Raw genomic sequence first — 25,287 nt, forward strand, 5'->3', positions numbered from 1 at the left:
CATACAGAAATAATTAGGAAACCTACATATTTATAATAAACATGCTACACTATCCTCTGGAATCTGGATAGTGTGGTAACTGCAATCTGCAACCGCTGAAAGTGCAGTAACTAACAGGAGGATTGTTCAGAAATGCATATACTCATCTCACTGTTTACAAAGAGATTGCTCAGAACTAGAGTGGTTCAAAATCACCTTAATATTTACAAGTAATTATGTGGGACTGAAATACAATACTTGCAATTCATTCTGCACAAAACACATTATTATACTGGTTCACCTTTTAATGGTGATGAGCTCTGGCTAGAATAGTATTTAAGATGTTTATTAGAAAATGGCTATCCTTTTTAAGACAATCATGTTTCAAACGTATTTAATCTAGAACTTATATGTGGAAAACCCATTAGTTATACCAAGCAACCATAATTTTGACTAACAAGTCATTTCCAGCGATCAGGCAATCCAGCTGTTAACTCCAGACATTTATTAATACTTGGTGTGAGAAAATTTACACACTCACTGAAAGTCAACAATACTTAACCAGAAAGAAATACTCAGGCTAAACACGAGGGAGACATTAAAAAAATGAATTCATGTAGGGCCTGATCCCAAATCACTGCTCAGCAATGAACAATGCTTTAAACCACAGGACTTAATTTCTTGAACTGGAGTGCTGGAATTTCACCGGAAACAAAATTTTCTGACCTGGCCAGCACACAGCACTTCTTACAATGCTCTGCCAATTGCAGAGGACAAGGTCAAGCTAACAGCAGTGCTTGGTGTCATTGAGCTTGGTTGTTATTGTTTTGACATCTAAATTTCATATTAATTTTCTGATGCTTCTGAAATGATGCCTGATTTTATTAGCCTGATTAATCTGATTATTCCACTTCTTTCATAATTTCCATCCAAAATAAATAAACCCATAAAAGGAAGAAACGTTTGAACTTGGAGCAGCTATTCAAGTTATTTAGTGTTCTGCAACTGAGAAATATTTTTCCAGAGGTAACGTAAATGATACAAGTTTTTACACACACCAAAGATGAACCCTTTAAATTTCCTATTCTTGTCCTCTGCTTATATTTCTCTTGACATTTGCTGAAATAAATCACCCTAACCCATCAAGACTTTCCCCAATGCACTTCTTACACTGTGCATCACACTGGCTGGAAGCACGGCTGGCCAAGGGATCTAAACCCCATCGCTGGGCAAACTCAGCCTTCTGGCTTTGCCAAGAATAACATTTCAAGTGTGTGGTGGTTTTTTTTTTTTTTTTTTTTTTTTTTTTTTTTTTTTTTTTTTTTTTAAATAAAATTGTTACTGTATGGGACAATTGATTCTGCATGCACTTGCAAGTGCTGATGACTCCATCCATGATATTAACACAAGGCTAAAAGCAAAACAACAATGAATTAAACAGCCTAGACTTACTTAATAAGAATTCAATTGTTAATTAAAGTAAGATTACGGTATTCAGCCTAATTCTGCTTCATGTCCCAGAAGGAAGCGGCAACCGAGGACAAGCAGTGCCCTCTAGTGTCACAACTGCCGAGACCACCCCCAGCAGCATCGCGGGGACTGCTTGCGGGGAGAGGGAGCATCACCCTCCCGTGCGCATGGCGGTGCGGGCTGTGAGCGACTGCAGGGATGCTGCTGCAAGGCGCCCCGTACTTCTGCACAGTGGCATACATGCGTCGACCATGCGCATTTACTTATTATTCTGTGCCCATGTATATTCACACCCATGCATGCACACATGCACCCACACAGAGCCTGACATGTTCAAGGTATTTTTAATGTAGCAGGCAGCTCAGGGGAAAAAAAAAAAGTATTTCAGTGATTTCAGTGTAAAGCAACAGGCCATGCATGAAAATAGGTGTCAAAAAACTCAGCAGAATCACAGAACTATTCCTGTGAAGATATCTAACAGGAACCGCTGAATACACAATACAGGCAGCACAGGCTGAATGGCTAAATTGGAGTGGCTAGAACACAGCCATACGGCTTTGAATTTATAATTAGAAATTATAATTAAACCTGTAATGAGTGTTTTGACGTCTTACCCCCTTTTTTTTGTTAATTGAAGGTTAAAATTATTTCGACCTTTTACGGTCCAGTATCAACACTTTCGTAAGATAACTTCTATGCCTTCCAGCAAATTACCTCAAACTTTACTCTTTGGATATAAAAGTCTCCCAGCACTCTCAAATAGTTCTCTCTGATGAGAAAATTCTACAAAACCTCACCAGGTGTTTTATTTAAGCTGAAATTACAATGAGTAAATGATGGGTTTGTTTAATTTTTCATTTTTTTACTACATAAACATTTGACAAAAAGAAAAAGCTTTCTGTTCATATTGTGAATGTTGTCATGTGTCATATGTGTCATACGGTCATTAGTATTCTCATCATTCATAAAGTATAGGCAATAAAATAAGGAAACAAAGACAAAAAGTATAAAAGAATAATACAGGACAGCACCAGTTACAGGCACACGGAAAAAGCCTCAAACATATAAAAAGATCTATACGAGGTGCCAAATAAGCCACTCTTCTAATAGTATAAAAAAAAATTTAAAAATTTCAGCCTGATAGTTACTCAATTTCATTTGCATAAAAAGTGCAAGTGACTATTTAAAAATATATTGAGATCACAAGACGTTTGTACTCTTTTTCCACCTAAAGCATTAATAGATATTTAATCCAATCATTGCATTTTAGAAGTCAATGAACATCATTAGGCTTTTACAAAAAGATTACAACACACATTATAAATTGATTCCTGTATAATTTGACGGCAGCAAATATGTATTAGTTCAAGAGACAAATGCTCGGAAACACAAGATTCAGAACAACAGTGCGTACATCTAGATAACTTCAAAGAACATTAGGGCACAACTGTCGATAAAACGCTATTGTGTAAGATTCATTAAAATCTCTAAATGAAATATACATATTTAGGCTTAATATCAAAATCTGGAAGGCTTTGCTTGGAAGATTTTAGCTGTAATCTAGCATTCTGAAAAAGCTAGCAATAGCAACTAAAATAATTCAACTGCATTTTACAGCAGATGCCGCATCTATGGATTTTATCAAGAAATATCTTTGTAGGAGGTGGTGCGAACACCTGGTGAGGCCATCCCAAACCCCAGCATGGTTCACCTCAGCACTAAGCAGTTTGGGAGGCAGAAGGCAAAAGCATAATTAAATATTACAAATGTTAAGGGGATTTTTCTTACTTTCTCACCACACACAAAGACAGCTATTTTACACACAAACAGCTATTTTAACAAACAGAAGAAAAGACAAATTTGCCTGCCATAGCATGCTTCATCTCTTGTGCCTGATGATGCCAACCTGCTGCAGAAAATGTGATAAGAGGTTACACTTTAGGCTGGCCAGCAGAACTTATTTTGCAGAAGAAATGAGTTGTTATTTACTCAGAGCTCAAGCCATGCACAGCTCACTTGAGGGCAAGGGAGCACATGCACAAGGCGCAGCCCTGCACAGGCATCTGTGTGGCATGAATGACACCAGCAAAAGAAAAGACGAACCTGAAGACTGACATCTCAGTATTGTCCATTATCTTTGCACTGCAAGGACGGTTACAATCAAAATGGAGGCTTTTTTGGGACCTCGGCACTTCTGTTGTTTGCAGCAGGTGGCTGGGGTGTATCGGCTTTGCAGAAAACGGAGGAAAGGATGGATGCAGGCTGCTGTGTGAGAGCAGACACCAAGCGTCTGCTGCTGACAGGCTGGAAAAGTTTCACTTGGGATACATCTGGGTGCAAGAGGAGTAATTGAAGTATGTCGATATGCGAGAGGTCAGGGCAAAGTAGGGAAGGACTGAAATAAACCTCTTGTATTACCAGCATCAAATAGGTCTTTGACACTATAGAAAACTACTCTGCTAAAACTTATTACGAATTTTATAACAATACTATGTACAACATGTAATCCTGTGTGGAGCTGTATGAGATGTATGCAGGGAGATGACAGAACAGCAAACTTTGGATGCATGCAATTGGCTTACCGAATGCAGGCAAGATGCTTTTCCCTACAGGATGTGTCTCTTGAACGACCTGATTCTGAAATATTCGTTTCAAAAAGTTAACTTAGTCTGTATGAAAGAGAAGCAGAAGCTAGAAAGATTTTTGTAAATTTAAAGTAAGATGGCCCAAGGAATGTGCATTATATAACTAAATTTAATTTTGTGCAGTTACAAACTAAAGACTTGCTATGCCTTTCTACAATTAATGTGAATCTACCAAATACAGTGACATTGAAATTTCAAATTTTTTTTCTGTAGCACTTGCTTCACGATTAGAGTTAAAACTTTACTTAGATTTTACTTAGAAGAATACTGCAAAATATATAGAGTATATATAAAAGAAGTGCAATTCAAAGCAATGACAATAATAAAACATTGCTAATTTCTATGCAAGCTGATAAAAATCAGCCAAAAAAAGGAATTAGCTTCTACTTAAATAGGACAATTGCTCTGGGGGCTTTTTTCCTGGGAAAAAAAGGTGTTAGGAAGCAACATAAGAGTGTGTAGAGCAGGATGATTCTAATTGTTTTGTGTTTATCACACACTATTGTTAGGAATACCAACACCCATTACCTCTTCAGCAATAAGTAGGGCTAAAACTGTGACCCCACTAAATCTGGCGGTAAGCAGTCTGTATCATGCTAAAAGCAGCCTCTCTTCAAAATAAGAACATGAAGAAAATTAGCATTTCTGGACTAAGACAGGGAGGCTCTATCAATTCCCTCCTCTGCTGCACCAGATTACAAGCGTCGAGGAGTTCTCGATCAAGTCTTTGTCATTTAAAAACCTCATTTTACCTCAAAAATATAAGCAAACATAAAATTCAGTGACTTCTATAAAATGCACTTAAGAGTATGTCATGAGTGATAGAAGTGTGGCAGCTAGATCATCAAGAGGTTTTAAGTGGAGGGGTGATACCACATATGTATCATTCATGCAGGTAGGAATGAAGCAGCAGAAAACATTTTTAATTGGTACATGGTTTCTGTCACATTAGAAGTACCCGGACTTTGAAAATATCTCTCCAGCAAAACAGCACAGAACTAACTACCTCTTAACTTCAGTAATGTGCTTGTAAAATGAAAATATCTCAGTGGCACGGGAGAGAAATGACACTTCAAACATCCTCTGTAATTTTTCCAGTCTATAAATATCCCAATTTTACAAGCTTAAAAAAACCCCCCAAAACAAACCAACCCCCCCCAAACAACAACAAAAAAACAAACCCAACCAAAAAAACCCACAACCCCAAACAACAAAACCGAACAAAACAAACCAAGCCAAACCCACAGACTTTGAAATTACCACAGACTCTTCATTCTTTATCAGCCCAGCATCAGAAAATTGTCACTTTTTGTTGTGGAAAATAGGAAAACTTTTAAATAACATTTTTACATTGACCTGTTCTATTTTACTCAAACTGAGTAGAAAGAGTAGAAAGATTTGCTTGCATTCCTGATGCTCAGCAATCAAGCAATTATTAAAAGTCATCTGAAACACTTATTTCAACACATCCAGATCATCACTTGGGGCTGCAAATACCTGCTGAGAAAAAGCACACTCTACCACATCCACAGAGGGTATCTGAAAGTCTGGAGATATAGCTTCATCACGTTTTTCTAAGGCACCCACTTTGTTTAACAGCACAATGCATACCATGGATATATTTTTTTCTCAGAGACCACATTTTTTTCAGACTTTCTGCCAGAAGTAAGAGATTAGATTTCTTCATTTTAATTTAATTATAAACAATCATGTCCCAATCTTTGTTTTTCAAAACTGAAACTGCTTGCAAAAGATCTCTTTTCCTACCAGAATTTTTTTTTTCAGGTCTTGATGCCCTGCATTGTTCACACACATAAACAAGTACAGCATTTTCCTACAACCTAGTAACACAGATAATGGGCTATGAGACACTCAGGTTCTTCTTTTTTATTAGAATTAAAATAAAGTTCCACTCTCCATTTAAGAGATTAATCCACATTTAGCCCATGCCAATCTTCTACCTTAATTAACTCAAATATCAGCAAACGGGAACTTAAGAAAAATGAAGTGTTGCAGATGCAAAATACATGCACAATGTAGACACAAAATATAAAACACTTGCAAAAGACATCATTATGTATAACAAAATATCTATCAGTATAAATACCCACAGATACAATTTATGTACTGAAACAAAATACATCAGATTTCCAGTTATGATCCTACTTCCTTTTTCCCTGCAGTTTTTCGAAATCTATTATTTGCATCTTCATCCTCTATGCCATGGAAAGCCCAAAAATCATCACTGATGCAAAAATCAAAAAAGATCCTTGTTCCAACAGGTCAACACATTCTTTTGTGATTTTGATAATGGCTTGTCCTAATGCATTTATTATTCATATAGAATAAAGATAGACAATTTTTAGGTATTATATAGCTTTCTTCTGAAACATTAGCTTTATGGCTTTGAGAGACCATTTTCTAAAGATCCTAATAGTCAAATGACATCTTGGGAAATGTTACATTCTCACCACATTTGCATGATAATGAAGATGAAACTTCATATACGCTACCTGAATTATACTTATCTGAGTTTTGTTTTAACAAACAACCAAAGGAATATGTTCCCTAGGCCAGAGTATCACAATGCAATGTGAAACATTATTGCTTCAGTGAAAGTTATGAAACTATTATTCAAGCAATTAAAAAAGGAAGCCTGTACAGTTTATGTTACTGCATTAACACGACCTCAGCTATGTATCTCTGAATACTTATTTATTTCAGAGAAAATTCTACAAAATCCACAAAAATATCCATTGGAATTTTTTCTAAAAGTAATCAAGGAACATCTCTGTGATGCTCTTTGTTCTGGTCCTCTACAGGAGAGGAACTCATTCATAGTATCTTGTTTTTCACTGATATGTAGTGCTATCATGTGCTTGGTAAAGTTCATACATCAGTTTATTAATTAGATATGAGCCACCCTTTAAGTATAACCACATTTCACCTTACCTACAGGAACACAGATGTGCAAAATAATTTTCTGACCACAGAAAGGAGTTTGGTAGACAATAGTAATAGGTATCTTGCTTATAATTAGGCATGTAGGCAAATATGTGGCTTTCAGAAATTGCAGCAGTAGATTTCATAGCTCCTGATTATGGATTATTATTGCAGCAGACGTTGAAAAGCTCCATCCCTTACCAGGGCAAGTCAAGAACTCAGCTCTTTAACCTGGGTTAGGAAAGACAGCCCCCAACACACCATGCTGGCAACCCAAGGACACTATAGGGAAGTATTTCCTCTCTGATCAGTCACTGGTCTGCTCAGTAATTTATCTGCATGATCTGTCTTGGAGTATGACTCTAGAAAACCAAAATCCAAACAACACTTTTATGCTGAAGGTGCAACTTCAGAATTATTTTTCTATCACTGAAGAAAATTTAGTACAAATCAAACCAGTTACAAACTGACAATATTAATCTAAGCTAAGACACCAGCACACATATTCTTAGATTAATTGTCCTGTTGTAACTGTGAACTCTTTGAAGACAGAGTAGTTTTGATTTTTGCTGGAAGTCATAGGCATGATTTTAAAGAAAAAAAACACACCACAGAGTAATTGGTGTAATTGTTACACAGCTTTTCAGTACACTCTTGTCCATGCTTCACTATAACTGCAGAAAAACATTCAAATTAAGTGGGGAAAAAAACCACCAAACCCCAAAAAAACCAAACCAAGGCAAGTTATCCTGGAAAAGGAAAAAAAAGGAAAGGACTATACTCAAAGGAACATCTGAATAAAATTGCGATATCTGCAGTAGAGTTTTCCTTAGAATGTTTGAGATGAACTCAGTGTAACACTGCCTTCCAAGAAAAAACAGGGTGATCAATGCAGGAGCACATCAGGCTCCCTTGGACAGGCCAATCAATGCAAGAAAGAACCTTGCCCAGGGCCTTATGCAAATAGAAGCACGTCCTGCAACCCAGGGAGGGAACATGCGCAATGGATCAATGGCATCTGAGAAACCTTACAGCTATAGCAACCTCAAACAGTAAATATATAATGACGAATCCCTCACGTTCAGCCGTGAACTCTTTAAACTAGGTTACTTTCAACATCTGGTTTAAGAAAAAAAGCCTGCTGGCTGTAGACTGTGATGGTGGCGAGGTGAAATAAGATTGCTGAGGGTTAAATTAACAATGCCTTTTTTTTTAAAGGATGAGATAATATAATACTTGAACACCGTGTAGAACACTGGCAGTTACATGCCCACAGGAGTAGGGACTGAGAGAGGGGTGGCAGGGGTTATTTTGTTTTGAAATTTTTTAAGACATATTACTCCTGTCAGATGTCTTGAGCCACTCTAAAACAATATACAATACAGATACTGACAAGTAAATAAAATGCCTCAGCTTAATCAAGGTTAAAACCTCATGCCCTTTCTATCCTAATATTGCAGGACACTGAGATTAATTATTAGACTTAATTTGCCTTAGAAATGGAAAAAAGAAAAATAACTAATTAAACTATTTATTTTTCAGATGCTTATGAGGCAATTTTACTCCTGCACTTTGACATTTTGCATTAAAGTCTCAGTTCAATTCTGCAGCACTAAAAGCACAATTTTCTCAATTAATATACACGCAAAATGTACTCATTTTTATTTCTTATCACATTCAATCCCTTAAATAATTCAGGTCCTTAAATAAGATTATTTTAACATTTAAACATTTGTAGTCATACTATTATTAATATTAAAATGCTTACTAATATTCTGAAATAGCTATTTAACACATCTTGACTAGATTAAAGAAAGTTATAGGATAAAATGCAAATTCCAGCTGCTTCTTATGGTACCACAGTTTGGGAGCTCCCTTCAACAAAGTATCTTTGCATTCCTTTTACTTCACCTGGATTTGCAAAGCCTAATATATTATTATATATGAGTCACTCAGGAACGAGGGGTGGAGCTTCTTCAGTTGCTTAGTGACTGATTATAAGAACGCTGAGCAAGTGAGTAGCTTCCCTTTGTGAGTGACTCAGGAACCAGGGGAGGAGCTTCTTCAGTTGCTGAGTGACTGATTGTAAGAGCCCCCTAGGGAGCGCAGTGAACAGGAGTGGGCAAACAGGGGTGTGGCACATCTCTGGGGTGTGACCACAGCAGTTTGTGCAGCAATTCACGCAGGCAGAGCTGCAAGTTCTCTTCCTAGCAAGGTGTGCTGTGTGTTGTTTGAGGTGTTTCTGCTGGCTGGTTGGTCTTGGGGTTTGTTAGTAATGGTTTCAACACGGTCAAAAACTGTGGTTGGTACAAGTGTATGTGGCCAAGTGGAGCCCTCCAAAAAGGATGCGTCTGTACAGACCCATTCCTGCCCGGAGTGTTTGAGCTTCTCGGTTGTTTCAGGGGTGTTGTGGAGGAGGCGTGCCTGTGGTGTGAACAGGTGAACCGTCTCCTTTCACTGGTGGCTGAGCTTAGGGAGGAAGTTGAAAGACTAAGAAGTATCAGGGAAAGTGAAAGGGAAATAGACTGGTGGAGTTCAGCCCTTCCATCCTTAAGGGAGGCCCATCAAGATTCAGAGGACCCATATGCCTCCCACTCCCAGGCAATAGAAGGGCACCTGGTAGATGAAGGGGAGTGGAAATGGGTCCCTGCTTGGGGAGGTAATAATAAAAACTCCTCCTGACCCCCATCCCCTAGCCAGGTGCCACTTCAGAATAGGTATGAGGCCCCAGATCCAGAGAGCCAGACAGGTGATTTAGAGGGAAATTACCTGCCCAGTGAGCCTCACAATTATGATTCATCTGGAAGACAAATCTCCACCTCTAACGTCAAGAAGAAAAGAAGGGTAATCGTACTAGGTGACTCCCTTCTGAGAGGAACAGAAGGCCCCATATGTCGCCAGGACCCATCCCACAGGGAAGTCTTCTGCCTCCCTGAGGCCTGGGTACGAAATATAACTGAGAGACTTCCTGGGCTGATTCCAGCCTCTGATTATTACCCACTGCTCATACTCCAGGCTGGCAGTGATGAGATTGAAAAGAGGAGCGTCAAAGCAATTAAAAGAGACTTTAGAGTGCTGGGTCAAGTGGCTGATAAGACAGGGGCCCAGGTAGTGTTCTGCTCAGTCCCTTTGGTGGCAGAGAAAAATGATGGAAGAAATAGGAGAACTCACATCATTAAAAAGTGGCTTAATGGATGGTGTCATCAACAAAATTTCAGATTCTTTGATCATGGGGCAACTTTTATGGCACCTACTCTGTTGGAACCAGATGGGATACATCTCTCTGTTAAGGGTAGAAGGTTCTTAGTTCATGAACTGGCAGAGCTCATTGAAAGGGCTTTAAACCAGGTTTGAAGGTGGAAGGGGATGCAGCTGGGCTGCCTGGAAGCAGGCCCCAAGGTGGTAAGCCTGAGTCGGGGGTGAAATCAGTAGCCCAACTGAGGTGCATGTATACCAATGCACACAACATGGGCAACAAAGAGGAAGAGCTGGAGGCCATGGTGCAACAGCACAGCTACGATGTAGTTGCCATCACAGAAACGTGGTGGGATGAGTCACATAGCTGGAGCACTGCACTCGATGGCTACAAGCTCTTCAGAAGAGACAGGAGAGGGAGAAGAGGTGGAGGGGTAGCCCTTTATATTAAGAAGGCTTTTGACACTATAAGTATTGAAACTAATGAAGGTGGAGTTGAATGCGTACAGGTAAGAATTAAGGGGAAAGCCAACAAGGCTGACATCCTACTGGGAGTCTGTTATTGTCCACCCAACCAGGAAGAAGAGGTGGACAAATTATTCTATAAGTGGCTGGAGAATGTTACAGGATGATCAGCCCTTGTTCTTGTAGGTGACTTCAACCTGCCGGATATCTGCTGGGAACTTAATACAGCAGAAAAGAGGCAGATCAAGAAATTTTTAGAGTGCGTGGAGGACAACTTTTTATCTCAGCTGGTGGGGTCACCCAGTGGGGGGAGGACTATCTTAGATCTGTTGTTTGCAAATAGAGATGGGCCGGTGGGACATGGGGTGGTTGGAGGCCAATTGGGGCAGAGTGATCACGAAATTATAGAGTTCTCGATATTTGGTGAAATCAGGAGGAACACCAAAAAGACTCTTACATTGGATTTCTGGAGGGCAGACTTTCGCCTATTTAGGAGACTTATTCAGAGAGTTCTTTAGGAAGCAGCCCTTAAAAACAAAGGAATTCAGGAAAGATGGTCGTGCTTCAAAAAAGAGATTTTGAGGGCACAGGAACAGACTGTCCCTGTGTGCTGAAAGACGAGTCGATGAGGTAAACATCCAGCCTGGATGGGCAAGGAAGTTTTGAAGGAACATAGTAATAAAAGGAGGATGTATCATTTTTGGAAGGAGGGTCAGGTCTCCCAGGAAGTATTTAAGGGGACTGCTAGAGCATGTAGGAAAAGAATTAGGGAGGCCAAAGCTCAGTTTCAACTTAAAATGGCAACTTCTGTAAAGGATAATAAACAATGTTTCTACAAATATATCAATGGTAAAAGGAAAGGTAAGGCCAACCTTTGTTCTCAGTTGGATGAGGGAGGGAACATAGTAACTGCAGATGAGGAGAAGGCAGAAGTGCTTAATGCATTCTTTTTGTCAGTTTTCAGTGGGAAGGCAACTTGCCTCCAAGACAACTGTTCTTTTGGGTTGATTGATGGTGCTAATGAACAGAATGGTCCCCCCATTGTCCAAGAGGAGGCAGTCAGAGAACTGTTGAGATGCCTGGATACTCATAAATCTATGGGCCCAGATGGGATCCATCCCAGGGTGATGAGGGAGCTGGCAGATGAGCTTGCAAAGCCACTCTCCATCATCTACCAACAGTCCTGGCTGACTGGAGAGGTTCCAGATGACTGGGAACTGGCCAATGTGACACCCATTCACAAAAAGGGTGGGAGGGAGGATCCTAGTAATTACAGACCAGTCAGCCTGACTTCAGCACCTGGCAAGATAATGGAACAGTTTATACTGAGTGTCATGACACAGAATTTGCAGGATGGCCAGGGTCTCAGGCCCAGCCAGCATGGGTTAAGGAGGGGTAGGTCATGTTTGACCAACCTGATCTCCTTCTATGACCAGGTGACCCACCTGGTGGATGCGGGAAGGGCTGTGGATGTTGTCTATTTGGATTTCAACAAGGCCTTTGACACTGTCTCCCACAGCATGCTCCTGGATAAGCTGGCGGCCCATGGCTTGGACAGGGGCACTCTTTGCTGGGTTAGGAATTGGCTGGATGGCCGGGTCCAGAGAGTGGTGGTGAACAGTGCTGCATCCAGCTGGCAGCCAGTCACCAGTGGTGTCCCTCAGGGGTCTGTGCTGGGGCCAGTTCTGTTCAATATTTTTACTGATGACATGGATGAGGGTATTGAATTTTCATTAGTAAATCTGTGGATGACATTAAGCTGAGAGCGTGTGTTGGAAGACAGGATGGCTCTGCAGAGAGATCTGCACCAGTTGGATGGATGGGCAGAGTCTAACAAGATGAAGTTTAATAAGTCCAAGTGCCGAGTCCTGCACTTTGGCCACAATAACCCCCTGCAGCGTTATAGGCTGGGGAAGGTGTGGCTGGCTGGACAGTGCCCAGGAGGAAAGGGACCTGGGGTCACTGGTGACAGCAGCTGAACGTGAGCCAGCAGTGTGCCCAGGTGGCCAAGAGGGCCAATGGCATCCTGGCCTGGATCAGGAATGGTGTGGCCAGAAGGAGCAGGGAGGTCATTCTTCCCCTGTACTCGGCATTGGTCAGGCCACACCTTGAGTGTTGTGTCCAGTTCTGGGCCCCTCAGTTTAGGAAGGACGTTGAGATGCTTGAGCGTGTCCAGAGGAGGGCAACGAGGCTGCTGAAGGACTTGGAGCACAAGCCATATGAAGAACGACTGAGGGAGCTGGGGTTGTTTAGCCCGGAGAAAAGGAGACTCAGAGGTGACCTTATCACTCCCTACAGCTTCTTGAAGGGTGGCTGTAGGCAGCTGGGGGTTGGTCTCTTTCTCCAGGCAGCAACTGGCAGAACGAGAGGACACAGTCTCAGGATCTGTCAAGGGGAATATAGGCTGGACATTAGGAAAAAGTTTTTCACGGAAAGAGTGATAAAGTACTGGAATGGTCTGCCCAGGGAGGTGGTGGAGTCACCATCCCTGGATGTGTTTAAAAAAAGACTGGATGTGGCACTCAATGCCATGATCTAGTTGAGGTGTTAGGGCATGGGTTGGACTTGATGATCTTGAAGGTCTCTTCCAACCTAGACATTCTGTGATTCTGTGATTAACTTGTAGTTCCTCTGATTGATCCATTAAACTGGGTTTAAAAGTTTTATAAAAACTCTACTGCTCCACACAAATCCCTACATATACTTTTCAGCATAATTACCATTTAAATTAACATAATAGCATAATATACTTGTGTGGTCTTAATGCCATAAGAAATGGGAAAGCATATGAAATAACAGTGAGACAACTTCCTTTTTGAAATTTCTTGTTCCATTAAGAGAAAACAAATGCCAGAATTTACAACAGCTTAGTATTTCAGATGGAATAATCTCAGTTCATCACAAAACTTGTAACATAGTGCATGATACATGTGATATTCCACATCTATCACTGTATAAGCAAATATAAACTCCTACTCTTTTTCTTTATTAGTCTTCCTATATACATTCAAAAAGAACTGCAAACATTTAGACTGTGACAGTGTCATATCTTGTAAAATCGTTAGTATTGTGCTGTTCTCCAAAACAATCTAGAGAGATAGCAACACATAAATTTTCATAAAATGCCATTTTTTTTCATACTGTACCTGCTGGGAAAAGAATCCCGCAACCAAGACACTCAATCATTTGACTCTACAGCCATGCTAATGCAGAGCCAGATGCAATGACCACATCCACACACAATAATGTTCTATAAATTTCGTTTCCCTGTCCTGATGGACAAAAAGAGGCACCTTCTAGCAAGAACAGAAACGGGTTAGATTAAAAAATGAAATGCAAGATGCATGAATATGATAGAGGATTAACAAGGTAAAGTCTGAAGATCATCAATCTGGATGGGGTGAAAAGCTAGTCTGTAAGGGAAAATAGGAGATGTGACTTTTTATTGATGCAGCAGGGCAGCATACATACCAGCACCTCAGGAGTTCCCCTCTGAGAGCCAAAAAAGAGATGATCTGGATTAGTTTCCATCAAAAGAATGGTGACAAGGCAAAACTGTGCATTTTCAGGTACTTAAGAAGTGTGGGACAGAGGACATGTCTCATGTTAATATTAATGAAATTCCCCTGTGTCTTGAAGAGTTTGAGATGAGTTAATACCGCAAACACCTCTTTTAACTTCTGGGAAGTTTCTGCAACCAGTGAGGAAATAAATAACAAGACAAGAAATTCAGGAAAATCAGTTGTCCGGGGTTCTCAAATTAGCTATCACAATCAACAGTGTGTTCTACACATTTTAAGGAGATGGTTGCACAGAGACGTTGCCCATCAGCTTTGAGAGGCTCAATGGATGAAGTTTATCTGCAAAGAGCTGAAAAGATGAGTGACACGTTCTTTTAACATGGTCTTGTGCCTTGGCTTTTTTCCTTTCCTTTCAAAGCTGGAATTTGAAATGAAAAAATGAACGACTGATAAGTTATTATCTTGCAGAATTTAAAACAGTGGAAACAATTCAGGAAAGGAAAATAATACAAAGGAATTTAGTGAGTCAGAAGGAAATTTCTAGCAAGATATAGGGATAGATGCCAAATATGGTTTTATTTAATATCTTCATTAATTATCTGGAATTAATTAAATTTGCAGGTGACATTAAAGTGGGATAAACTGCAAAGGAAGTAAAGCATGAAAGAAATACAAAACAAGCTTCCAAGATTCACAAACCTGTAGCACAAAAGGAATTGTTATGACAATCCAGTTTGTCATCCTGTGCAACAAGGGCCACAACACAGCTAGATTTAATTAAGAACACTGTGAGATAATATTGTTTGGGGGGGTGTTGGGAGGAAATAATCTACTACATTCACATTCAGTACATTCAGTATCACTGGGGAAAGGAGAACTGAGAGCACTAAAACACTTTGAGGGATACATGAATATTAGCAGGTACCAAATTCAAAGAAATTTTAGGGGAAAAAAAAAATCTAGTACCACTTAGGTTGTACTGACCAAAATGATGCACAGCAAAACAAAGATACTGAAGTTCACCCGGAGCTAATTATGCTAACTGCACCTAGAATTGAGTCTAATTCTCAGCATACTGCCAATGAAATATTGACAAATAGAACTGAATTCCAATAGGCACCAAAAAAAAAAAAAAAAAAAAAAAAAAAAAAAAAAAAAAATTAGAGCACCTAGTTAGACAAGCTGAACTACAAAAGAACAAGTGGATGAAAATATGGGAACAATTGCTAAAAACTCCTCAGGCAGAAACCTAAATGTTCACTCTGTAATGTATGGATTTTAAAACATGAAAAGAGGTTGTAAAAATATAAAACTAGTGTTGCTAGTGGACACGAGTAAATACTTACAGATTTGACTCCACAAGATGAAGGCTAAAGAAGAAAGAACTTTATTGTTTACAAAGACCTTGCTTTTATAGGTTTTGAAGAATGACCAGGGATTGGAGAACAAGGCTACCACCTCTCCATCCCACTGGCCAGGCTAGAAGTCCATCAGTTGACTATCCTGCGAAAGGAATGTGGAAAACAAGATGTCTACATCAGAAAGCTGTGGGAAAATTCAGTCAGAGCTATAAACATCTCACAGAAGCTCACATAACATGGCAACAAACTAGTGAGATGATGCAACTCTAGAAAAATTTCTGCAAAGAAGTGCAGAAAGTGCTGTGCCTTTGATTACCAAATTGCATAAACTACAAACATATATTTCCGAGCAACTGGATTTCCAAGTAACTCTAATTTTTACTAATATCCAGTTCTTTGGTTATTTCATAATTAACATGCCGACTTTGGTGTCACATTATGAATGGTGCCAAACATGAATGGTACAATGAGACAAAAAAGCAATGATGAGTGGTGCCACTCATCAATTCAGTATAACATTCCAGGAAACATTGTCCTTCTCCTTTTGGAAAGAAGAGGGGAAGGGACATATGCGCAGCTACCCTCAGACCATGGCCTGAGCTGAATTAAGCATGAGATACCAGATTAGCAAATGACTAAGAGGAAGCAAAATGTAATGAGGCTGAGCGTCTTGTCTGGAGCAAGATAACAAGGAGGGATGAATATTCAAAACATATCTGCTCTGAAACTGGGCAATGCAGGCAGCATTTACTGCTGCCATCGTCTACTATCATCCAGCAAGGCTACCAGGGCTTCAGACGAACTGAGGAAGGGGATGTCAACACAGCATTTACACTAAACCACCAAAAAATTTACAAGGACATGCAGCTATGATGCTATCAATTGTGCTGCAATTGTTCATCATTCCTCTGTTTCTTCCCATTACAGCACCCTTCCAGATTGCAAGCTCTTTAGGACAAGGCACTGCTATATGATTGCTACAACATAAACTGATAATAACACTAAACGCTACCAAGCGAACTAATGATGCCAGTGTATGTTTGTCAGTGTATTTATTTAGGCTGAGTGGCCTAAAATGTTTATCTGCTCCATGTTAGGATGGGCAGTATACACATACAAATACATATACGTGTGTACACACACACACACATACGCTCTCTTTCAGTAAAAGCCAAATGTGATCAAGCACTGCAAACAATTACATGCATATTTCAGTATTTTTTGCTCAATCCACCATTTAATTTCCTTATGGTTGCAAACTCTCACCACAGGATCTCACCACAGGATGCCTGTTGCTTTCTACCTCAAGCTGACACTTGTGTGTTTCAAAAAGCATTAGCAAAAAAGAGTCCACTGTTTTCAATAACAAGTCTGCTTCCAAATTCCTGTTACTCAAGACCAATGAGACAAACCTCGTTGTGCGTACAGACTATGGAATAAGAGGTTGGAGAGCAGTGCTACGTAAAGGTACCTGGGGGTCGTGGTCAGTGGCAAGCTGAACATGAGCCAGCAGTGCCCTGGCAGCCAGGAGGGCCAAGTGTGTCCTGGGGGGCATCAGGGACAGCATGGCCAGCTGGGCAAGGGAGGAGATTGTTCCACTCTGCTCTGAGCTGGGGCAGCTCAAGTGCTTGGGGGCAGTTTTGGGCAACACAATTTAATAAAGATATAAAGCTATTAGAGATCATCCACAGGAGGGTAATGATGATGATAAATAGCCTTGAGGGGAAGCCATTTGAGGAGTGGCTGAGGTGACTTGATCTGTTCAGCCTGAAGGAGACCGGGGGGAGGCTTCATTGTGGTCTTCAACATTCACAGGAGGGGATGAGAAGGAACCTCTTCACTTTTGTGATCAGTGACAGGATCTAAGGGAATGGCAGAAAGCTGAGCAGAGGGAGGTTTAGTTTGGGTATCAGGAGAAGGTTCCTCACAGAGAGCGTGGCTGGGCAATGGAATAGGCTCCCAGGCAAGTAGTCACAGCACCAAGCCTGACAGAGTTCAAGAACTGTTGGGATAACACTCTCAGGGACATGTTGTGATACTTGGGGCGTCCTGTGCAGGACTTGATGATCCTGACGTGTCCCTTCCATTTCAGCATATTCTTTGATGCTATGATTCTAAGTAAGGAGAAAGGAAAAAAAGTTGTTTGCAAACACTGGTGTTAGAGGTTAGACCTGGTTTTGGTTAAAACTCAGCAATTCCAGTGGAGTGAGCCTCGAGTCAGAGAAGCATCAGCTCCAGACAAGTTAATCCAAAAAGTGGTCCAATTGTTCATGGTTGAAAATATGCAACTGCATATGATGGCTTTCACAGGAACAGAGTCTCCCAGGTCACACCAAGAACCAAGTCTCAGCCTATTACCCACATAATTCTTGCCATGTGCGCGTCATGCTTGGCAGCAGCTTTGCCCCAGTCTTTTTCCCAAGCAGGACTTCCTAATCCAATGGTAAGAAACCTAATTCCACCCTAAATTTATTCATGACCAGTTTTAATCCATTTGTTCCTGTGCCAACATTGTTCTTTGGCTTATAAGGCTCTCCCTCCCTACTGTTTATTCTCCTGATATATTTGCTGAGGGTTACCAATCCCTCTAAGCTTTCCTTTACCAGGCTGAACAAGCAATGCTTTTAAGTGTGTTGCTGTTTCTGCAGCAAATACAAAGCAGATGCTGGACCTTCTCCTTCTAGATAAAGCCACCAAAGTTAATATAAGAGTACTAGCAATTTACGCAGCTCTTTTTAAGGCTGATAAACCTAAAGCATGTGCTTGTAGTGATGTTGGTGCTTATGATAGGTAGGACCTGTCCATATTGTCACCATGTCACAGCAGGTCTGAAGATCCTTCATTGTTTCTGGCAAAATACGCTTTCCATTGATTCAAGAGTACAAACATCTCTTCCCCCTATCTCTTCCAGACTGACCTAATCTTCCCAAATGTCTCAAATTACCTCAGATGAATCACAGCAGCATGCTGAACAGCATTAATACTCCCCTTCCCAGGACAGAAAGAGCAAACAAATCACAATATCATATCTGATTCTTGTTGTGTTACCTGGATATTCACTTACAGCCACTGGCCAGGAAGCCAGTTGTCCAAGGGTTTCTCCAGCCCTTGCTGTTCTCTGTTGATGAGATCACTCTTTGTGTACAAATGCAAATGACTGACCAGTGAATACCTAACTGTCCTGAGGTCTGTATTATTTCCTTTACTTTCTATTTCTGCAGAAATGGTACCTCTGAATACCAGTGGTGGCTTCATCACTTATAGCCAGGATCCAATTTCAGGAGCACAAACTTAATTTGTGTGCCTACATCAGTAACAGGAATACTAAGAAGAAATCAACATCAAGGCTAGAGACCCTATTCCTGTCCAAACCTGTCTTTTAGACAACCTACCACTGCTTCCTCCATTAGCTTCTCTTGTCTATCCTCATTTCTCATTTGTCTTTTTCGGGTGAACAAGTACTTTTCCAAGAAGGACAACAAAGAAAGCTGAAATAAATAACCAGACATAAGGTTTTCTTTTTACTTTCAGACTTGTTTTCCCGAATGTGAGCACTAAGTTAGACCTGCCTCCAAAAGATGCTACTGTGAGTGTCCAACCCAGAAAAACCTGAGATCTAAAACAGGTAGGGTTGGGTGAGATGACTTGTTCAAAGACTAGACATACAAGCCAAGTCCCCATAAACCCTCAAGATAGCATCCCATACTGCTCTCCCAACTGACATTCAACATCTAAAGTGTCATTTTTTCCCCCTTTCTTTCTTTTTTTTTCCCCCCAGTTAAACGCTCTCAAAGCTTTAAAGCACACTGGCATTTTGCTTTTTTCTTCACAATAAGGACACTGGTCACTGAGGTGTCTTCCTTCTCAGCTCTCTACTTCCAGCTTTCTCCCATGCTTCCTATAGTCATCACAGATCTTATGTTATCTCTACCACACATCAGTAGATATATTTTGATTTAACATGTCGGCCAGAGGAATTAAGAGTTTCATGTCCACAGTACTCACTCATCAATTTTCTAGGCAAACTGAATTAAAAAATAAGTAGATATATAAATAAGTATATATGAAAAGCTAAATATAACAAACCATTCAATCTGAGACTTCAGGAAGTTAAATTAATGAAAAAATAATGACAGGTTCACAGCCTAGTCATTAAGTTTCTTAAATTGCATTTTGCCTGTGCCAGAATACTGATACAGCCTCAGAGACTCGCAGGTAGCTCAACAGGTGCTTATCTATCATCATTATTAAGGTACCTATCAGGACCAGTCAGGGCCACTTAACTTTGCCATATTCAGCGCAATACAGCAAAATGAATTGGCAGCACTTTGCAGAGAGGATCTCAAAATGATGGACCTAAAATTATTTCAAATTACCAAAATTCACAGCTTTGATAGAATTAGGACTCTAAAGTGGATACAGTAATTTGAACTGTGTGTTTTAAGGGCTCTTAATGAAACAAAGCTTGATAAAAAGACACCCCCCCCCCTTTTTTACCTACACCTTTGTGCAAATTATCCATATATACATCCAATATTTTTAGCCAAAAGAACCAAAATGAATAGTTTACTCTTGCTAAAGACAATGAACCTACTTTCCTTCTCTTAATATTACATTCCCTTGTGTACTTTGTATTTTTACAGCAGTATGAATGATGTAAGATGGAGACAGCATTAATGATTTTCATAATTTTGTCATGATTCCCATGATACTTGGCATTAAAAAAAAATACAGCACTTGACTAAAATCAAAACAAAAGAAGCTACACCTCTAGTTATAAGATTATGAAGAAACAATTGAAAATACAAAGGTCTCAGAAATATAGGAAGCAAACAGCAGAAATCTTCCACAAAGATTCTCCTATGTCGGTCTTCCATGCAGGCAATGACAAGGAAAAATACTCTTTTTAAAGTAAAATAATTGTAAACCGACAAAATTTGGCAGAATAACTCAAAGGAGGCGTTGTACCAGAAACTTCTTATTTTCTGTAAACTAAATATAAATTTGACTCCATCAGCTTGAAATTCTCTCTTTCTGTTAAATTTCATAAAATTATTATAAGCTTTGAATTGAGAAAGTTCCACAATTTACCATCAAGTAAAGCAAACTGATTCTGAAAATAAATCTCAGACTACGCTGTGCAAGGGGATAACAGAATTAAGAAGCTGAGATGTGTTCATGAATCATTGCTTGAGTTTTTCAAAACCAGTAATTAGCAATTAGCAAAACACAATGACCCAACAATTATTTTTAGTGACATGCATTCAAAAATAATCTATGTGTAGATATTATCACATGCACGTTTAAATTCAATCCACAATTACACAAAGTTTAATTACTAAACAAATATATTTATATAGATTTTTACATTTATGTTTATATAGAAGACATATTCTAACATATGGCTTATGATTTACCATTTGTAATTCAACCTGTAAACTACAGAACAATAAAACTTAATACATTCATTGACAAAACTTTATTTCCCACATATTTTAATCACTTTCAATTATTGCCCTAGTAATCTATGACACAACAAGGCACAGAACATGTGTGCTTATGTTGTAGTAACTGGGTAACAGTTTCTGTGTATTTGAGCATGATTGCAGACTCACCCTATTTTTCTTAACATCCTGCAATCACAGACATGAAAAAACACAGATCAAAAAGCTGTGAAGATCAATAAAAGTTTTACTTGATGTGGCACGTATTTGAAAATTGCAGCCAAGCGTTACTTGTTTGTTTAATAAAGGATTTCCAAAACACAGCCTCATTTTTATGGTGAGAAAAAATTTGGAATGAAGACCAAATTTTGGCCACCAAAGTTCTATAAATAAAAATGATCCTCCTTTTATACCAATTTCATATGTGATGGTCATATTTGCTCTCTTTCTCTTTGTGTGAAAGAGAAAACAAAGTGCATGCCAGTCAAGGGACAAGGCAGAGCAGCACTGGCTTTCCAATGCTACCTCCCTCAGCTGCTTCAGACAAAGGAGCACCTGGATGGCTACTGTCTGTGAAAGGCTAAATGTTGTTCTCTGTCTTCTCCTGGGAGAGCAGCAGCTCTTCCCACACAATGGTATGGAAGTCCATGAACAAGACTTTGCTTAATATCAGCTTCCATTGGGTTTTTCTGTTCAGTGCCAGAACATCCCATTTTCAACAAGAGCCTTGCACCATGATGAAGTGGGAAGCTGTGGCTGAGATGACTGCAAGCCATCATGACAGACCTTGCAGCTCTGAACATGGAAAGTTGACTCAGAAGATATTAATTGAAAACATAAATATTTCTGGATATTTTTTCTTGTTTTCTTTTTTCCTGCATGCAAAATAAAATTCAGAGGACTCAGGCAGAAACCTTCACTCCAAATTAAAGCCATATGCTTCACACTGCTCTCCTGTAAGAGACATGGATGCAGAAGGAGCAGCTGTGCAACAGGTCTCCATAACAACGGTAACCTACAATTTCATGAATTAGTTAACCCAAAAACTTGCAAAGGAAGTGTAGAGGTGGTACAGTTGCTATATGGTGTAGCTGGTCTATCAACCTCATCATCACCCCCACATAAATCAGAGAAGAAAGTGAAATGATAGAAAATGTATTCATCGTAAGACAGTAATTGCCCATCAGCTACTCTGTTTCTTTTTGGAACTTACTGCAATCACTAAGTGCTGTATGGATATAAAGTTTAAGTGAAAGAAGATGATAACAAAATAAAACCTTACAAATTAATAGTGCGATGAAATAGTTCAGGGTTTATTTCAATGATGTGTCCTTCAGTGTATGAAGTATTTAATCAAACTGCTTTCAGAAGAACTCAAATATCAAACTACCTCTGCCTAAACCAGGCGCTAACACCCTTTGATTTTTTAGAAAAATATTGAGTTACATTACAAATATATCTCAGGTCTAGTTTTGCATGACAGATATGTGATGTGTCAATGGATATGCATTATATTGTTCCTCTCAGGCATGCATCTCCTGCAGAGACAGCAGACTACAGAAGCTGACCCTTACTGAGACCATCTTGTCTTCCGGACAAAGGTCCTTTTTAACTTCTTACTTACTGGTTGCTTCCTGCGATTGATAAGAATTTTCGCTCAGCTTGTGATAATTTCACAGGCCCTGAGCACCCTGACCCTGGAAGCCCCAAGGTCAGAAGTCAAGTCTTGTTCTGAAACATCAGTGTGCTTCATATAATAGTAGAACAAAAGTGAAGAAATATCCACCAGTGTGACAAGAGAAACAGGCAAAGTGGCAATGACACCTTGGTCATCTGTTACCCAGGCCACCTCAAGACATTGACTGAAATGTGATGGAAAAACTCCCCAATCTTCCTTCAAGTCAGCACTCTGTTTAAGAGACACTGAGAAAGGTCTCCAGTTGATTCTTATTCCTCTGCTGTGTGTATGTATCTCTGGGCATCTGGTGATCCAAATAATGTGGCTTTACAAAACCTAGAGAAATTCTGCCAAAGCTTTACTTTGGACTCACAAGTAACACCAGAATAACCTGTCCTGAAACTCAGAGCAGCTGAAAATCACAACTCAGGAAAAGCCAAGACAGAACAATTGCTCTCTAACATTCATGACATCTCAGGAGCAACAGGCACATGCAATGCAATGCATCTTTTGCCCAAAGATGTAGTTACAGAAGTTATTCACCTTCGAGGTCCCTTAAAAATTTAGTTATGAGACTATTTATTGAGCAGATAATAAAATACCTGTGAAAAATGATCAATTCTCAAACGATCTTCAGACCAGGAAAACAAACTGTTTCTCAAGTCTCAAACCTGTACACATTATGTGTATTTTACACATACTCTTCCAGGATCACAGAGAAAATAAAAATGGCATTAATTTCAGCAATAACAAAAAAGGGGTTTAGAAAAAGTTCAAATTGTTAAAATAATACCAGTCGCCATTGTCTGGACTGTTATTGCTACTTGGAGCAGAATTAAGACTAAACTAACAAACTCATGCATGCTTAACCAACACTCTCATGCATGCTTTTTCTTAACTAAGGCATTCATCTTATGTTCAGACAGGAAACACCTTAATCAACTTTCAGTTAGATTAAACTAATGTGTTGTAGACAAAAGATGTACATCTATGTCTGCTGTTTCCTGTATTTATAAAACCAGTTGTAATGTTCTGCAATTTACCGTTCCATAATAAACAGGACCCTTACTTTTTTGTGGTTTTCTTCAATAAAACAGATCCTGATTACACTACTGTCTTAAAATCACACAAGGAGACTGTAGCTACACTGACAGAATGGTATACAAGTTTAACAGGCAGCTTGGTATACCAGATGGGGTTGAAAGACCTGCCTTTAGAGAACAGAATAACAGACTGACAAACTAGATGTTCAGCAGTCTCAGCACTAGATGCAGAGCAGCTTTACACAAAACCAAGTTTTTCCTACCTTATATCACCGCAGAGCCTAATAAATGAGAAAACAGAAGCCTTTGCAGCAAGTTCTGCAGCCCTTTGTAGAAAAACTGCAAAAACTGAATAAAACTGCTGAATTTCCCCACATCTTCAGTTCCCATCTATATACAAAAAGCTGCATTTGCTACTGTGATTTCACTTTAATTTAAAACTGTTCTTGTATGTCCTTAGTCTCATATGTCCCCAGGTTTTTCTGTTCCACAGCAGAAACTGGTGCCTTTCAGTACATAGTCTGGACAAAAAGGATACAGCACGCTCTGTTTCCCCACATTCTTTAAGGTTCATGCACACTTGGCACATTACTCTCTATCCCAAAGCCAGAAAAGATGCAGCGACCTTCTGGTTGCAAAGAAATCCTTACCAACCTGTACATGACCACTGGTTCAGTTGTTTCTACCTGGCTGCTTTCAAGAGGGTGATCACAAAGAATGCAGAAAATCTGTGACAGTCTTCAGGAAAGAAGGCAATGGAGAATTCACACTTACCAACTCTACAAAGGCAAGTCCACCATAACTGTGAGCAACAAAAAACACATTCTCTGCAGCTGACTGGGAAATAAAATGGTCCCAAACATAAATGGCATGTTCTTCAGGAGAGCCATTATCCTGCAGAAAGAAATTATGTTTGTGACAATTATCTTTTAAAAAATGGCAGTTCTGTCTAAAAGCAATGTGTTCCTATATGTTAGAAAAGTTTTGTTAAAACAAAGATCAAATTAATACAACTACTATCGGAAAGAGAATAGATTCTTTTGTCTAAATAAAGAAAATTCAAGATTGCAATTTAAATGCAGTAAAACTCTTGCTTTTTGGGCTTACTTTAATAAGAATAACAAAAATTATACAGCTGCAAAGTTTTCTATAAATACGATGATGACAAATCTACTAACAGAGGCATTCATAGGAATTATAAGCCATAGCTCAGGTTTTCATTCTTTTGACAACTCTTTGTCAAATGTTTGTTCACTGAGGGTTTGTTTAAAGTACTTATGCCTTAGATTGGTAAATAAAAACAAGTAGAACAGTATAAATACATAATCATAGAAAAATTTAGGTTGGTAAAGACCTATAATTTCAGGGTTTACTTTTTTTTTTTTTTTTTCATACTATGAGCCATTGGAAACCTGAATTAAGATGAGAATTATGGTATTTGCAACTACTATTTTAAATCTTACTTTTTGTAATTGCAAACTATGAGACATGGTGCAAGCAAAACACCTCTTGACTGGTGGCAGCCATTACTTTGGAGTTTTTG

General features: G+C 39.4%; 1 protein-coding gene across 2 annotated transcripts in view; it reads right to left on the reverse strand.

Moving 5' to 3' along the window:
- Positions 1-25,287, reverse strand: part of FAM172A (family with sequence similarity 172 member A) — a 278,356-nt gene that overhangs the window by 87,204 nt on the left and 165,865 nt on the right. Inside the window, exon 8 of one of the 2 annotated variants that reach the window (XM_040090727.1) lies at positions 24,519-24,638. The exons of the other annotated variant lie outside the window; for it this stretch is intronic. Coding sequence (XP_039946661.1) covers positions 24,519-24,638 — 120 coding nt within the window. The remainder of the gene's footprint in view (positions 1-24,518; positions 24,639-25,287) is intronic. 2 annotated transcript variants of the gene reach the window in all.

This window comes from Hirundo rustica, chromosome Z, assembly GCF_015227805.2.
Source record: "Hirundo rustica isolate bHirRus1 chromosome Z, bHirRus1.pri.v3, whole genome shotgun sequence".
Classification (NCBI taxonomy): Eukaryota; Metazoa; Chordata; class Aves; order Passeriformes; family Hirundinidae; genus Hirundo; species Hirundo rustica.